Source organism: Ceratotherium simum, chromosome 6, assembly GCF_057802395.1.
Source record: "Ceratotherium simum simum isolate JZ-2026a chromosome 6, ASM5780239v1, whole genome shotgun sequence".
NCBI classification, from domain to species: domain Eukaryota; kingdom Metazoa; phylum Chordata; class Mammalia; order Perissodactyla; family Rhinocerotidae; genus Ceratotherium; species Ceratotherium simum.
In genome coordinates, this window is record NC_141905.1 from 58,746,606 (window position 1) to 58,764,535 (window position 17,930).

General features: G+C 51.5%; 1 protein-coding gene across 1 annotated transcript in view; it reads right to left on the reverse strand.

The window, feature by feature from the left end:
• Positions 1-14,670: 14,670 nt before the first annotated feature.
• Positions 14,671-17,930, reverse strand: part of CRTAC1 (cartilage acidic protein 1) — a 149,879-nt gene continuing 146,619 nt past the window's right edge. The window contains exon 15 of the mRNA XM_087432397.1: positions 14,671-15,377. Coding sequence (XP_087288523.1) covers positions 15,238-15,377 — 140 coding nt within the window. The 3' untranslated portion in view covers positions 14,671-15,237. The remainder of the gene's footprint in view (positions 15,378-17,930) is intronic.

A 17,930-nucleotide genomic window follows, 5' to 3' on the forward strand; every position in this document is an offset into this window, starting at 1 on the left:
TATGTAACATGCACTCAAACTTCAAACCTAAATCAACTAAACACGACCAAAACTCTGTATTCCCCATCCCTTCAGGCCTACTCAGCCATTGGTCTTCCCCCTCAGTAAATGGCAATTCCTTTCTTTCAGTGGCTCAGACTTCAAAACTTGAATCATCTGTGACTCTCTTTCATACCACACCCCCAATCTATCAACAAATCCTGTCAGCATCACCTCCAAATTACATCTAGAGTCTAGCCACTTCTCACCACCCCCCCGGCTGCTACCCTGTTCTAAGCCACCACCATATCTTGCCGGGACTACTCTAATAGCCTCCTAATTGGTCTCACTGCTTCTATCCTTGCCTCCCCACAATCGTAGCATCCAGAGTAATCTTTAAAAAACTGTAATTAGATAATTCCATGCCCTGACTCTAAACCTTCTAAGGCTTGCCATCTCACTTTCTGAATAGAATCCAAAGTCCTTACCAAGGCCTACAAGCCCTGTAAGACCTGGCTCCTGCTACTTCTCTGATCTCAGCCCTCCTCTCTCTTCCCCTTGTGCACTCCAGTCTCTCCAGTTTAGCTATATTGGTGTCCCTGCTAGCCTTTAAACATGCCAAGCCCACTCGCCTCAGGGCCCTGGTACTCTGTCCTCTAAGCCTTGTCACTCTTCCCTTGGGTACCTGCGTGTTAAGTTCTTTCATTTCCTTTAGGCCTCTGCCCAAATTCCACCTTATCAAAAGAGCTTTCCCTGACTATTCTTTCTAAAATAGCCCCCACTGCCACTCTTTCTCTCCTTACTATGCTTGATTTTTCTTCCTAGCTATGATCACAACTCAACCTATTTTATACTTATTTGCTTATCTGTTATTGATTGTTACCCCCACTAGTATGTACATTCAATAAGAACAGAGTCTTGGTGCATTTAGTCATCACTGTATTCCAAGCTCCTAGAAGAGTGCCTGATACATAGTAGATGTTCAACAAATATATGTTGAATGAATGGATTTGTTGAATGGACTCATTCAGGTCTCTAGTCATCAGGCAAAGAGAGTGGTTTCCAGATGGTTGTCTAATTAATATGGTTGAAGTCAAGTGTGAGGAACTGGAAGAGGTGTATGGAGATCAGATTATGCATTCATTTATTACCAGTGACCACGATGGGATTCACAGGTATTTTCAGTTTGCTCCTTAATGTCAAATCATTTGCCAAACTCTAAGGTGGAACGAAACATCTGCCTTTAACTTCTTTGGCATGTCACATCCTCTGGGACTCAGTGTGTTCATCAATGAAATAGGCATTTGGAGATGTGGTTACTCCTCTGCCAGTTTATGGTCTAGAAGATGCTGGAGGGAGGCAGTCCACTGAGGAGGATCAACCACACAGCCTCTGGAGCTTGACTGCCTGTGTTTCAGTCCTGCCTCCATTCCTCACAGCCACATGACCTTGGGTAACTTACTCAGTTTCCTCATTTGTAAAGTGGAGATAACAAAACGATGATAATAGCATTTAGTTTAAACAGAAATTGTGAGGATTACATATGTAATACATGTCAAGTATATAGCATATGGCCTAGCATACAGTAAGTGCTCAATAAATGTTAGCTATTAAAAATTAAAAGTTCTGGAGGACGTTCTGAGGGTTCATTGCTATTAACGTGTTTTAGGGGCAGTAAGCTTTCCTAGAATATTAGATGATATGAAATTTTTAAAGGTGTTGCTAGTAATATTGTGGTTAGGCAGGAGGATGCCCTTATTCTTAGGAGATGCATGGTGAAGTAGTTAAGAATAAAGCCTTGCAACATCTGTCACTTACTTTCTAATAATTTAGCCAAAGATATCTCTGTGTTTCCATATCTATCAAGCAAATGTGGCAATACGTTAACAAATGTTGAAGCTAGTGGATACTATAGTTTATTGTGCTGTTCTTTCAACTTTTCTGTATGTTTGAAAATTTCAAAATAAAAGGTTGAAGAAAAAAAAAAAGAAAGAAAGAAAGAAAAGATCCTAGAAATAGTCTAGTGAAGTCCAGCACTCATTTTAGAGAAAGAAGCTCAGATGTGAAGCATTTGCCAAAGGTCATACAGCTGGAGAAGCCTGAGTCAGAGCCCAGACTGCCCATCTCTCCCTTTGTGTGGGTTGTTGCTGTTGACCCTCAGGCTGCAGTGAGCTGCAGAGGAACACACCCAGCTTCTCCTCAAAGAGGCCAAGGGGTTTTATGGGTGTGTAAAAAGGCACCTGTGCTGGTGTTTCCTTTTTTGTTTATTAAGCAAATAGATAGCTCATCTGTTTGGAAGATGTGATGTCGAACATGTGAAGGCAGCACCGGGGCTGGCCCTGCCATCCTTAGAGAGTGGGAATACCAGTTTGGCAGTATCTGCTTGTGGTTTTTGAGTGGTAGTGTGGTGGTGGTGTGTGTGTGTTTAAACTCGGGGATTTCAGAGGAGAGAGGGAGGAGTAAGGGATGGGGCCAGGGCCAGGAAGAGCAGCAAGGAGAGACTGGCTTCAATTCTGGAGCTCCCTGAAAGAAGGGACCCAAGGTATCACTGGGGATGAAACGCGAGCACATATTTAAAGAAAGGAAAAGATTCTCTGCAGTCTGCAGCATCCTCCTCTAGCTAATAGGGTTCAAGGCAGTGAAAAGGAGAGAGGGGAGAAAGGAGGGAACGTCCATGCAAGCCTAGGGAGGGGGGCACAGAAAAGAAAAGGGAGAGAAAGAAGAGAAAAAATAACAACATAGACAGCCTGGGCCACCGCAGGGTAGGGGTTGGGGGAGGAGGGGTGTTGGAAAGGTAAAGAGGCCGCACCTGGGGGCCTGCAAAAGCTTGGAGGACCGTCAGCCTCCGCAGGCTGGAGTGTCTTGTCCCAGAACCGTCCTGCCTCTCTCTCCTCCGGGTTTGGAAGTCCCTGGAGGCCGCGGTAGCGAGTGCACGGCTCCTGGCGCTCTTACTAGGGGGAGGGGCAAGCAGGAGAGGCGGGGCCTCCGGGCCAGGCGGGAGCGGAGCCTCTGGCCACGGGCGGGGCTCCTCTCCGCGGGCGAGCGCCCGAGACTGGGGGCCGCCGCTTCCCCCTCCCGGTCCTCGGAGGCGCCTGGTCCCTCCTCCACCCGCCACCCCCACCCCTGCCGCCGCTGTCAAAGCTAAACTCGGCCGTTGCCTGCAGGAGCAGCGGCAGCCGGCGATCCGGCTGTGAAGAGCCTCGGGCGCGGCCTCGCTTCCCGGCCCGGCGCCCGCATCAGCACCGCGGACAGCACAGCGGCCGTCTCCAGGACCTAGGTGCCAGCCGGCCCAGCAGCCCACGGGCGCCCGGGCCCGCGCGGCTTCCGCATCAGCACCGCGGACAGCGCCCCGGGCCCCATCTGGCCGCCGGCAGCCCACCTGCTTCCCGAGTCAGCACCGCGGACAGCCCTCCCTCGGTCGGCCCCGCAGCAGGCTCAGAGCGGTCAGCGTCCCCGGAATATGGCCACCGAGGTAGGGGGCGAGCACTCAGCCCACAGGCAGTGCCCGTCTGCTGCGGGAACAGATGCCCGCTAGCGCGGATTGGGCGGGAAAGGATGGCAGGGGGAGGAGGGGGAGTTGTGGCGTGGGGGAGATGGGTGTGTGGGATGGAGTGGTTTCCCGGGTCGGGTCCTGAGGGAAGGGGTGGGGGATGGAATTGCAGGGTGGAAGAGAAGGGCTCCTCATGAGAGCTCATCTCACCCCTCGCGTGTCAATCTTCCCCATCTGAGTCCCAAAGCTGTCCGCGCCACTTGTTGGCACTAGCGCCAGGGTTGCTCCAGGGCACCAGCTGGGATTTCCCCTTCCTGGGGACTGCAAGTCTTGAAACCTTTTCCCTAAAGGGTTAGAGATGAGCATGCGCCTGTTTTAGGGGCGGGAAGGCAGCCGGCTGCTGTTGCTATGCGGTGCAGCCATCCAGCTTCTGAACCCAAAAGCCTGGCTAAAAGATAACAGACTTACCTCCACATCCACATTTCCTTTGGGGGAGGGTGGGGACAAAGACATCTTCAGGCCAAAAAACCCAAATGGTTGGTTTTAATGAGCTGCCTTCACCAATCCCTGCTTTTGCATATAGCCCTTTCTTGCTTTTTCAACCCGTTCGAGTTTTCCTGGTGCACACGTTTCCCCTGTGTCTGATGGGAGGAGCTGTCTTCTTCAGGGTGTGCCTATAGGTGTGTCACCTTCAAGGGACTTGAAAGCTGAATCAAAGGACCTGTTAGCTAAAGGCAGAATCTTGGTGGAAAGCTTAAGACATCAGGAATTACCTCCTTTACCCCCTCATTTCATGAGGGCAATGGAGCTCTTTATGTTCTCACTTTATAATGGTAAAGCTAACACATGGAGAAGGGGAGGACCTCTTTGATACTCACACAGCATGTCAGCAGCAGAGCTGAAAGTTTCTTCCTTTGAATTTTTGGAGCGGAACTCGGGACACCAGGGTCTCCAGTTCTGATGTTGACTTCTTTTGTGGTGTTTCCCCATTTTCAATCCAGCTGGAACACAAGCCAGGAGGATAGCAGAGGTTTTTCAATGATTCTATGCAGCGCCTCTGGGCATCCTGGTGAGCAGCGTGACATCAATACCAATTGTTATTCCGCTGTTGTTGTCACCACAGAACAAGGGCAGTTGCTTGGCATCACAGGGTTTTCTGACAAGGTACAGGGTTAGCTATGAGAGCTCGCCCCCCAGGACGCTATGAGGGGGCAAGCCCTGAGCAGACCCGTGAAGCTTGGTTTCTAGGGTGGAGGAATGCAGAGTGCTCCAAAAGTGCCAAAGATACTGAGAAAAGCAGGAAGAACAAAGGGAGAAATGGCCAAGGAGCTGGTCACCTTCCAGACAGGGCTGCCAGACTGCAGCAAAGGCTGCTGGTGTTGGGCAGAAAGGGGAAACTTCAGCCACATGGGCATGGCTGGGCCAGCCAGTGTGGGCAGAGAAGGCGGCATGATGTGATCAGAGATTCCAAGAGGCCCATCTGTCCCAGCATATCCCTCTCAGGTCTGCTGTGGTCCACAGATTCCAACCAGCAGGCTCACATCTGTAGGTTGAGGTGGGGTTTCCAGGAGGCTGCTGTTAGGCATGTATGACTCTCCCCTGGGAGAGGCTTTGCTCATAATGCCTCTGTGAATATAGCACTTTCCTGTGTACAAAGCTCTATCACAAGCATGATCTCCTTTGAGCCTTAGAGCAACCCTGTGAAGTGGGCAAGGATGGTGTTATTATCCCTAATTAACAGATGAGACAACGAGGCTCAGAAGCTTGCCTGATCTTTGTGAAGGAGCCAAGGAAGGCATCATTATCCCATTTTACAGATGATGCAACTGTGGTGCTGAGACTTATTCAAGAAAATATGGCTAAAAAGTGGCAGGGCCAGGACCAGAACTTGAGTCTTCTGCCTCCCTGGCAAGTGCCTTGTCTGCTGCATCCAAGTGTATCCAATTAGCCAATTTTGTTGCCCATTAGAGAGGAGAGCACTAGGGGTCTGGACCTGAGGCTTTGATGGGAGAGGGATGCAAAAGAGTTCAGGAAGGGCTGGAGGGTGGGGACTCAGGCCCTCTGAATGGCCTGGCTGGGTCAGCTTGAGGGAAGAGGGACAGAGGTATGCCCAGAAGGGATGGGGAGTTGAGGACAAACATTGCCCATTTCCCATTTCGGCCTTGGGTGGACTCTGATGGCAACTCTGAGGCGGAAGCCTTAGTTCTGCCAAGACACAGACTGTGCGTATTATCTGGGCTGTGGAGTGAGTCATTCTCCCCAGGCTGTTTTTACTGTTAGGATTGAGTTAAGATTACCAGGAAAAACCTGTTGGGAGAAGGAGAACCTCACGCCAAGCTCCTGTGGCCATTCCTTTAGGATTCTGAATGGGAAGTCCTCAGCTCTAGTAGAAGGTGTTTTGAGGAGAGGGAGAAGGAGAGGGACGAAGAAGGGGAGGGGGAGGTGGAGGGATTGAGAAAGATGGATATCCTTGGATCCCTGGATGGAAGGCATGGAAACTGGATCTTTTCTATTCCCTAATTTCTGTTTAGGAGTTAGCATTAGGGGAGGGGTGTGTGTGAGGAACTCAGAGGAGGGATGAGGCCTCCTGAGCAATACACTGACCTCATTTGGAAACCTGTAAGGATCCCACTTCCTGAGCGACAAACTTCTCCTAATGTGTGTCACTGGGAGCAGGGTCTGCTCTGGGGACCAGTCCAGGTGGCCAAGGACAACTGGGAAATGACTGGCTGGGAGGGGCTCCTCTAAGCGGTGGAGTTTGGCCCCTATGAGATTTTTTTAATGCACCCAAGTAGCTTTATCCAAGCAAAGCATTTGGAGGTTTGATCTCTGAGGCATGGAATTAGCAACCAGCAGACAATGGGTTGGGTTTGGGCCCTAGTGTAGGCTGAGAAGGGAGGCCCTGTGCCCAGGCTTCCATCCTGACTTGGCTGCCTGTGACTTATGATCCTCACTCCTCCTCCACACCCCGGCCAGGGAGCACAGTGTTGGCTCATCAGTTGAATCTCTTGATTGTTGAGTTGGGGCTCAAGTGCATCCTCTGGAATTAGCTGGTTTTTAATGAGGATGGAGATGTGAACCAGATGGGACCTCCTGTTTATCTTGGGCAGACAGGGCCTGGGAGTGCTTGTCTGTACTCCAGGGCTTCTCCTCCCATCGCTGCCAGGTTGGCTCTTTCGGGTGTACAGGCCCTAAATGTGTGACCCGCAGTACCCACTTTCCAGGCAGCCTCCCCATCCCTGTCACACTGCAGTTCAAAAATTGGTGACAGCAGATCTCACCACTGATTTTCTTTCTTCCTCATGAAATGCCTCTTGGTCCTGTCCTTTCTCAGCTGCCAGCAGCCCAGGGGGATGGTGATGGGAAAGAGGGGAGGGTTGAGGAAGGTGAGAAGTTGATGAGAAGCCCAGGTGTCTGGGTCAGTTAAGAAATCTTGGGGGAGCCGCCCAGGGGAGACATAGAGGCTGTGGCCTCACAGAGGGGTGTGTGCATGTTCAGGGACCCTCTTGTGGGATTTCAGAGCATCATGGATCTCTGCGAAAACCCTCACTAGTTTCCTGAAAGCTAAGTAGCTGGCAGTGTCCTGGCTCTAGCTCTGGTCCAAGGCCCCCTGCCATGGTATTCCTTCTTCAGAGATCCTAAACCGGCAGCTCTAGGAATGAATCTGGTTCACAAGCGTGCCTTGTTTGGTCTGCTTAGTGTTTATAAATTTAACGAATATATTGGAAACATTTAAAAATCAGGATATTTGATATTAAGGAAATTCGGGTTTATGGTTTCTCTTAAAATGTCAGAAGTGTGGCAACCTGGGTCCACATTCTCACATGGCAATGATCAGCTGCTTTCTTGAGGCAGGGCATGAGTTCTCTAATTAGTCACAGTCTCCACCTGGCCCACTTATGTGCTTAGCCCCTGTAAACGTTTGTGTTCATAATCCCTGATAAAGCCTGTAGAATGTCAGAGCTGGAAGAGGTTTTAAGTGATTATATAGTTCCAACTTCTCCGTTTCTACTTGAGGAAACAGAGGCCCAGAGATGGGAAGACTTTCCCAGGGTCATGTGGCCAGGACTAGCACCCAGGTCTCCTGCTTCTGGGTCAGTAGGCCATCTTTCCACCAGGCCTTATTTGATACTTCATAACTGAGCCACCGTGGATAGAGAGAGCCTTAAATCCTACTCTTCACCAACTACGGTTGAGTCTGTGATGTGTGTGCTCTATACAGATCAGGGAGACTAAGGCTCTGGTATATAAAATGTGTCTTGATGCCATCTTCTAGCAACTCAAGACCCCACAGACACTTTTCAGGGAGGGACACAGACTCCTAGTCACCCAGAGCCAGGACAGTGTTCTAAGGCTCAGGGTATTGTTGGAGTCAGAAATTGTGTTAACCCCTCCCACTCTGGCTACTTGAGGATCAAAGTATGGATCAAAACCAAGAGGAGGTGGGACTGTATAATGTAAGGTAGCACCCTAGAATCTTAATGGCATAATACAATAGAAGTTTATTTTCTCCTTGGTGAAGTCCAACAGGTATTCCTGATCAGTGGGTGGATCTCAGTGATTCAGGGACTCAGGCTCTTCCTAACTTGTGGGTCCACCATCTTCAACATATGGCTCCATTGGTTTTTGTGGAAGGGGAAAGAGAATGAAGGAGAGGCGGTCTTTATGAGCCATGACATTCATCACTTTCTTTCACATTCCATTCAGTCATATGGCCACACATAACTGCAAGGGAGGCTGGGAATTAATCTAGCTGTGTGCCTAGGAGGAAGAAGTAGCTGTGGTCAACAGCTAGCCAGTCACTAGAGACACATACCTTCATGGTAGCACACATGTATGTGTGCACACATGTGTGCATGTGTGCATTCAGGCACAGAGAGAGGAGGATGTTGGAGGAGAGGAAGCTGAGTCTATATCAGAATGGCTGGAGCACGACTCTTTCCCTTTCTTTCAATTCTCACCACCACTTTTCTTGGTTTAAACCCACTTTAGTTTTCCCCTGGACTTTAGTCTTCAACTGACCCCCTACCCCATGCATGCCCACTTCCCATGCATCCCTCACAGAGCTGCCAGAATGATCCTTCTGGGACTAGGGGAATCCATCCTCAAGATCGACTTGCCCATGTGAGTTAGTTTTAGAAGAGCAGAGGAAGGGCAAATCCCCTTCCTTTCCTTTTGAAAATACAGCACTATGAAACCCTAACCAGACAGAGCAGACACATTAATGAATAACTTATTTCTATTACCAAAGCATTCTTTATTTTTCACTGTTATCACAGGGTCTTAGTAGATGTCAAGGGGACTTCCTCAATTAAAACCTTGATTAGAGGAGCACTTATACATTGTTTCATCAATCACGACACTTTGGGATCACATCTCTTACGTAGAACAAGGTTCACCTGGATTTAGGCAAGTCTCGTTAGCAGTCTCTGATTCCCACCTTTTCAGGACTTTGATCTACCAGTTATCTGCTCCTACTACCATACTGACAACCTTTCTCTCATTACTTATTCTTCCCCCAGCTTTTAAGCCAGTTTTATCTTCCATCTTAAATCCTCCCCTCCAGTAGAAACCCCTCCAGCTCTTTGCCATCTAACCCTCACCTCCACTGCATTCCCATCTCCCACTGCTCTTACCTGATCCGCAAACCAACTCTAGTCTTGCTGCAATCTGCCTCTAGTCGTTGGAGTAGAGCATTCTCTGTTATCTTCACTACTTTGTACAAGCTTCTCTCCCTCCCGGAGTTGTCTTTTCCTCCCTCTCTCCACCCCTCGCCTGCCCTCTACCACCGGTAACTCCTTTATGACTCAATGCAGACCTCAGGAAGCCTTTTCTGAGTGAGCGTTTCTGGATAAGAAGTTACTTCTCCGTAGCATTTATCACAGTTTCATTCATTATATATTTACTTGTCTTCCTCCCTGGAGCTCACAGACTGTCTTTTGCTCAGCAGCCCCAGAGCCTAGCAGTAGTAGGGACTCAATAAATGAGAGCTGAGTGACTGAACGGATTCACCTTAATTACACAGGATGAACTGGCCGTTTGTTCACTCTGCCTTTGGGGCTTCGTCTCCGTGTGGTTCCAGTGTCTGGCATATTTCACCCAGTGGGACACTCATCTGGAACGTGGGTGACTGAGGCTGGAGGTGGAAGAAAGAAGCCCTGTTCTTCTGTGGAATTGAGCCCACTCCCTTCAAATGCTAGAGTCTGTGTCAATGTCAATCTGTAGGTGTGGACAAAGGACAGAAGTCACCCCACTTCTTCCTACCAGGGTGGGGTGTTTCTTCAATTTCTGGCCTCAGCCTACTTTATCCACAATTTTGTCTGGGGGTTTGGACATTCGTAGGCCCCTCCTTTCCTATAGTGAGAAGTGCTAGACATGAAAACCATCTGTGGTGCTCTTTGACCTGGGCCATAACTTGGCCTGAACTCGAATCTTCTCTGAGTTAATGGCCACATCAGGTATTCCTCTGCCCCACACTCGCCCCTCCCAACCCTGTTATAAGCTCCACTGGGCAGGGTCTGAGGCTTCAGTCTTGTTCAGTGCTGGGTTCCCCAAGCCAAGGCCTGACAAGTTGTGAACATTGATACTTGCTGAATGAATGAAAGTGTGAAAGGCCACTGCGAAGTCTTTTCCTCCTGTTAAAATTTGTTTCTGGCTCTGTGGGTGGTTCCAGAGCCTCTCATTTTGGGTCAGCTTTGGCCCTGCTTCAGGCTTTTTCTAGATCTTTCTGGGATAGCTCGAAGCATCTTCTTGGGTGAACTCCACAGTCCTGCTTCCCCAGGGCCTTCCTGGAGCAACTGTAGGGTGGCCAACTTGTCCTGGTTCCCAGGGACTTTCCTGGTTTTAGCCCTGAGAGACCCACATCCAGAAAAACCCCTCGGTCTCGGACAAACCTAGACGGATGTTCACCCTGAGAGCGTGTCTCCTCAGGTCCACAATCTGCAGGAGCTCCGGCGGAGTGCCTCGCTGGCCACCAAGGTCTTTATCCAGAGAGACTACAGTGATGGGACCATCTGTCAGTTCCAGACCAAATTCCCCCCAGAGCTGGACAGCCGGGTAAGGATGTCTCTTTCTAAACTTGGAACACAGGCCGTGATGGAACTGAGGGCTTATTTGAATGTATTTTTTTCCCAGGATAAAAGTAATGTAGGACACATAACTCGTTCAGCCACTTCACATGGAAGAATAAAAAAAGTCACATTAGAATTTCCTGGGGAGCTTTAAAAAATCCCAATGTCTAGGCCACACTCTTAGACCAATTAAATCAGAGTCTCTGGGAGTGGGACCCAGGCATCAGCATTGCTTTACATTTCCCCAGGTGGTTCTAGTCTGCAGCCAGGGTGGAGGGTCTTAATTTTTAATGAGGAATCCCCAAGTGATACAGAATTAGGTGATTCATAGATCCTGCTCTGAGAATCGCTGGTCTTCTAGTACAGTGCTTTTCACACTTGACTGCACATTAGAATCACCTGGGATCTTGTGGAAAAAACTTTGCATGGTGTTAGCTTGGGTGGAGTAGGGCAGTGGTGGTCTTTGCTGCTCTGACCCATCCTCCCCCTTCCCAAACCAACATCTCTTGGAGGAGAGACTTGGGCATGTCTAAGTTTTAAAAGCTGCTCAGGTGACTTTAGTGTATCCCAGAACTGAGAACCACTAAGCCCTTGAACTAGAACTGTGGTCTGTGGACTGGCAATATCAGCATGGCCTGGAACCGCAGAATCTCAGGCCCCACCCTGGATCCACTGAGTCAGAATCTGCATATTAAAGAGATCCTGAAGTTATTCACCTATGCATTAAAGTTTGAGAAGCACCGTGCTGGTTCACCCCTCTCACTGAGGAGAGGGAACTCAGGGCCAGGAAGCGGAAGTGACTTACCAAAGTGAGTGAGTACCAGAAGAGCCTCGGTTCTGACTCTGCTTTTTCACAAGACGCATTTTCTTACCGATGCAGTTGCATCCTTAGTGGGCACAGATAAAACTGGATGCCTTCGTGATCAGAGTCTTGGCAGGGAAAGCTTAGAGACCTGGAGGAAGGGCTGGAGGCTGCTTTTCCCTCCTTCTCCCCACCTTGGGCACAGGGGAGAGCCTGATGCTCCATCACAGAGTCTGCTGAGGGCATCAGAGGCTGTCAACCAAGGGCTCTGCCTATGGCCTCTCCCTCCAGACTCAGCTACTTGGGTGTCTCAGGGACCACCGGCCCCTTGTTAGGCATCAGCTCCTTCTGCTGAGTTTTGCTCCTGGTTCTGGGAGTATATGTAGCCCTCATCCCAGGCTGCCTTAGAGCTGGCCTGGGATTGGGAGAGGGCAGAGGACAGACCATGATCCTTCCATTCAGCAGCCCAGGCAGATCTGAATGGGTTTGGGAAGGTGGGGGCAGGGCCAGCTTTTGCCGATCTGACCCCTAACCAGCTTTTGGGGAGCCATGTGTGTCTCCTCATCTTAGCATGCCTGCCCTTTGGGGTGGGGTGACCCCTGGGGTACAGCAGCAGGGCTTGGGTCATGGGCCAGATGAGCAGAATTTTCTCCATGTGTTCACTCCAGATCTGTGTAGGGACGGTGGCCAGGAACCCCAAAGCTTCTGATTATTCTTGGGAAGAGCTTTTGTCCTAGACAGGCAAGGGAGGTCCCTAAGCTGTGTGATGGACAGTTCTGGTCCGGTGGGGGCGAGTGGGGCAGGGGGTGCTCTGAAGAACGTAAAATATGGGGCAACAGACACTTGGACACCTGCTGAGTTTGGAGCGGGGCCTTCCAGGCTGTCTCGTGTGGGCTCCATGGTATAGAGCACAGACTCCGGTCAGAGCTGTGTGACCTTGGACAAGTCTGCTCAGCATTCAGCGAGTAATTATTGCGTATCTACTATGTATCAGGCACTGGGGATATAGGTGTGAACTCGTGGAGTTTACTGTCTATTAGAGGGTACAAAAAATAAAAACAGCAAGCAAGTAAATATGTAGTAGCTCAGATGGTGAAAAATACTAGAAAAATAACAGGAGAGGTCATGAGGATAGGGAGAGCTGGGTGAGGCAAATGGTGGGGGTGCCCATCTAATAAAGTGAGACCTGAGGGAAGTAAGGGATGAGCTGGGGTAGGAGGTGCCTGGGGGGAAAGCATTGCCGCCAACGACATAGGCACAAAAGACCTGTGGCATTTTCGAGGAGCAGTGGATAGTCGGTGTGACTGGAGTGGGGACTGAGTGAGAAGGAGAGTAGGAGACCAGCTCAGAGGGACCACAAGGCCATGCCCCGTAGGGCCTAGCAAGCATTGTAAGGACTTCTTGGATTTTACTTGGAGAGAGATGGGACAATGTGGGAAGCTCTTGATCTGAGCTGTAACATGATCTGAATTTAACAGGCTCACTCGGCAGGGCTGGGGGCAGGGAGACCAGCTAAGAGGCCAGAGATGATGGTGGCCTGGACCACAGAGCAGAGCTTTGATTGGTGGTAGATAGAATTCGCTGATTCTCTGATATTCTCTGTTCTCTGATAGAATTGTCATGAGGGTTAAGTGAAAGAATACACAACAAATGCCTGGTACATAGAAAGTGCTTAACAAATATTAGCTATTGTGAATATGGGTACAGGCAGGACAGCTTCCAGTTGTCCAGGCAGGACAGCTTCCAGTTGTCCAAATGCACGGGGCTGTCGTGTTCCTGGTGACCTCTCAGCTAGGAGGACGTGCCCCTCCTGGAGAGACACTCCTGAGATCCCACCCAGTCAGTCTCACGCAGTTGGAGTCCCATCCAAACAGGGAGAGCGCCTACCAGTTAAGTCCTGCGCTCTCTTACAGCCGTCAAAATGGGGTGGGGGGGGGATGACAAAGTCACTGGAATTCCTGCCTGATCTGCTGCAGAAAACATTCACATCTAAGATATCGTGGGAGTTTCCTGTTTCCACGGGAGGCCAAGTAGCCATTCTTATTCCCATTTTATAGATGTGGAAACTGAGGTTACAGTAGTTAAGTCATTAGTCCAAGGTCACACAGCTAGTTGATGGCCAAGTCTGCACTGGACCCCAGGTCTCCTGACTCCCAGTGCAGTCCCCTTTCTGCTCCATGGGCACCTGCATCCTCTCTGGTCCTGCCTGTGTGCCCCTATCCCCACTGTGTGGCCCCACCACTATCACCCTCCCTCCCACCTGTGACTGTTCACAATCCAGGGAGGCTGACCTAGGCGTGGACCCCTGTCCCTTTCTCCCTCCAGATTGAGCGGCAGCTCTTTGAGGAGACTGTGAAGACCCTCAACAGCTTCTACGCGGAGGCCGAGAAGATTGGGGGCAGCTCCTACCTCGAGGGCTGCCTGGCCTGTGCCACGGCCTACTTCATCTTCCTCTGCATGGAGACCCACTACGAGAAGGTGGCTCCCTCCCTGACTGCCCAGCGTCCCCTCCCCCGGGGCTCCCGTGCTTCACCCTCATCCTCAACCAGCCCCTCTCCTTGCAGGTTCTCAAGAAGATCTCCCGCTACATCCAGGAGCAGAATGAGAAGATCTTTGCCCCTCGAGGCCTCCTGCTTACCGACCCAGTGGAGCGTGGGATGAGGGTTGTATCCTTCCTGGCTGTTCTGTGTGAGGGCACAGGGCTGCTGACCAGTGGGGTCCCTGGTGAGACAGCCAGGAAATGGGGTCACCCTAGGGCCCTCCACTCAGGGATTTCCTAGGATTCCCCACATCCCTTGTCAGCCCCCACCCCAAATAAATTATTGGTGCTGTTTGTGAATTTCAGGGTTTACTTATACTGAACTGCACTTAAGCAGTGCTCAGTGCATGCCAGATATCACAGTCAGTGCTTTGAAACCATGAATTCATGTAGTTCTCATAACCGCCCCTCAGGTGGGTCACTCCTATTATTCCCCTTTGTAGATGAGCCCACTGGAGTTAAATCAGGGCTCAGGGCCCCCCGGGTGGTGAAGGTCAGAGCCGGGACTTGAGCCCAGGCCCACCCTTAACCACTAGGCTGTGCTGCCCCTCCGGGAACATGCACATCTCCACTTATGTTTACAGGTCCCCAGTCTTGTGTAATCCTTGTCTAATCCCGCGTGGTAGATCCTGCTGTCCCCCACTCACAGATGGGTAAAACAAGGTCTTGCGGGGAGGCTGGCCCGGGGCTGGGTTATAGGTCTGCTCACCACCTGGAAAAGTGTGGTCAAGGTATGCACCTTCCCGCCCCCCAGTTAGCAGCAGCAAGAGTAGAATTGTTGTAAAATAGCTTTTACTGGAAAACTGAGGAGAAAAAGAGTAAAGAAACTACAAATACCAGCATCTTGTGTTCACAAAACCCAAGTGGTGGTGCTCCTTTTTACTGAGGCCTCACCACCTGCCAGGCCTTGTGCTGGCAAGTCAGCGCATCCTCAGGACAACCCCAAGATTCCATTATTACCCTCATTTACAGATGCGACAACTGATGGGTAACAAGTTAAATGGCTGGTCTAAGGTCACATAGCTCAGAGTCGGCGAATTGGCATTTGAACTCAGGACACCAGAGTCCTCATACTTCCCGTGCAGTGACACCACCTCTTGGGCACATCCGAGTCCTGGGATTCCGTCATTAGACACACTGGAGTGTAAGCGCCTGATCCTGGCTGTGCGCCTGCGCAGTACCCGGCCCTACAAGTCTCTGTAACTGGGAGTGCGTGCGCGTAGAGGGCTGGGGTCCAGCTCCGAAGGCCTCCACATCCTCACTGTCCAGGAAGCAGCGCCAGCTCTGCTGCCCGCTCCCCTGCTGGCCTCCATCAGCCGGTTCCCATCCGCCCCTGCTCCGCAGCTCGCAGCCCTCCTTAACGCCGCCCCAGATCGAGATCTCCATCTACGAGGACCGGTGCAGCAGCGGCAGTTCCAGCAGCGGCAGCAGCAGCGGCAGTGGCAGCAGCAGCGGCGGCGGTGGCGGGGCGGGGGCCCGGTGACTGGCCGAGAGTCCCTGCAGGGAGGTGTACAGCCGGACTGAGGGCCTTGCAGACCTGCGGCGGCTGCGCTACCAGAGCACCCGCTTCTGAGTCATTCTCGGGACCCACCTGATGCGGGGGCGGGGGAGGGGGTGGAAGGTGACTGGCCCAGTGTTTCCTGCAGGCCATCAGCCCGTGCGCCCTGCCCCTCGCCGCCTGGTAGGATGGTCCACTTCCTGGCCTGGCTCTTTCCTGGTGGGGCTGGTCTTGGGTCATACAGAGCCAGATCTTCCAGGGGGATGCTGGGGGTGGGGACAACACAATTTGGACGGCCCCTTTCTTCCACAGCTCCTCCCCCAACACCCCAGAATGGGGCCCAGGTCTGTCACATAGAGAATTCCCATCCTGCATGATTCCTCAACCCTAATCCCACATCCACCAGGACTCTCTCCCCTTGGGGCCCTGCTCCTCCTGGCTGTCTCCCAGTGTCTCCTCTTCCTGATGCCACCACAGGGCCTCTGCCTGTCTGTGAGCCTGCCTCCACCGCATTTGAGGTCTGGGGAGACAGGAGTGGTCAGCTTATGGGCGCCGTGGTGGGGAGCTGTTCAGCCCCTTCCTGACCTCTTCTAGACTTGTGGCTTTCCTATCCTCCACCCAAAGCCTGGAAGGCCATCTTGGCCTTTCCGAGAAGTGTCCAACTCCTGAGACTTCGCAGGCCACCAGGCACTGGTGGTGGGGCACACAGCCTGGGGCTCTGGAGAAACACTTCGTAGAGAGATGTTGCCTTGAGGGGTTTGAACCTCCAGAACTGGAGCCAACTTCCTGAGATTAGAACCTCCATGTATGTGAGAATGAGTGTGTGCACAGGCAGGCACGTGTGTGAATGCATATGTGTGAATGCGTATGTGTGAGTGCATGTGTGTGTGTACATGTGTGAATGCACTATGTGCATGAATGCATGTGTGTATGTGCAGGAGTGTGCACGACTGAATGCATGTGTGTGAGTGCACACGTGTGAGTGTATGTGTGCACATGTGAGTGCATGTGTGAGTGAGAGTGCCCTTGTATATTTCCTTGGCTGCTAGGCCAATGACTGCCTCTCTCTGCATCCGGTCTTGTCTTCGTACATGATGGTCTGTGGCTGCTTCCCTCGTGGGTCCAGCCTGTTGAGCTGTAATTAAATGTCCTAACGCCCTTCTCTGCTTGCCTGAGGCTGCCAGCTTGGCTCTTCTTCCTGGCATCTCCCCACCTGCAAGGTTCTCCCCTCCTTCTGACTCGACTGTGTACATTCTAGAGAAGACAAGCTGGGGTTCTAGAAGAGCAGAGCCAAACTTCCGGGGCCTTCCATGCCCTCCTCCCAGCCCCCCATGACAAAGCAATGGGACCAAGGATGCTGCGTATACAGCCTGCCCAGGCTCTGGGCTCTCTAGAGCTGTGTAAGCCAGGCTGACCCTCAAAGGAGCCAGCAACTTGCCGGGGAAAATCAAACTCCTTTCTTGAAAGGAAAGAGGGGCGTCCAGCCAATGAGGTCCTGGCTGCTGAGGCCCAGGGAGGCTGGGGGGAAGGAAGGAACCCTGTCCTGGTGCCTGGGAGACGGACAGAGGAAGGTGCCCGCCTCAGCCGGCAGGAGGTGCTAGAAGCAGCTATGAAAGATCAGCCGCTGCGGTTAGCTTTCTGGAACCAAAGAGCAGACTGATTTTCTTTTGGACACAGGAGCAGCATGTGGGAAGGAGGCACCTCCCCAGTGAGCTGGAGTGAGCAGCCCAGCCCTTGAGCCCAAGTGGGGTCCACCACAGCCCCCTGACCCTAACCCGGCCTGTGCCCACCCTGGCCCACTGTGTGGCTGGACCTGGTGCCTGACCTGTGCCTCTCCCATGCGACGGCTGGGCACAGGCGATGTGGTGGCCTTTTGTTTTATTATTTCTTTTTCCAATAAAAGGACTTGCCCAGCTTGAGGCTCTCTGCTGCTTCTCTCCCCCATGTTGACGGGGGGCTAGTTCTTGGCTCTAGCATCACAGTGAGAGGATGCTCAGCTGCCCATCCACCTCACGCTGAGGAGGCGGGGCTGAGTGTGTTCCTGAAGAGGCAGCGTCCTGACACGGGGAGGATGGACCCTTTCTTCTTGGAGCTCGTGGTCTAGTGGGGAGGCAGACACTCCAGATCCCCTAATCAGGAGCCTTTACAAGGCACTTCCAGCCTTGGGTGGGGGGATCAGGTTGGACTGAAAGCCAGGGCAAAAGTAAGTAATGAATTAATTAAATAAATACCTATTTCTTGAGCTCTTACCCTGGGTTGGGCCCTGTTAGGGGCTGGATCACACAGGTCACTCAGTTCTAAAGACTAGAAAATTATGTGGGTGTTGGAACCTGGCAGAGTTACGTCTTGGATTTTATGAAACCAAATAACATTTACTGAGCACCTACTATGTGCCAGATACTTTGCTAAAACCATGTGCTAGAGCTGGGAGGGCATTTAAAGATCACCTAAATGAGGCCAAATAGAGGCCCAGAGAGGGTGAGTGACTTGCCCCAGGCCACACAGCTGGTTGATGACAGTACGAAGTTTAGAACCAAGGTCTCTGACCCAGT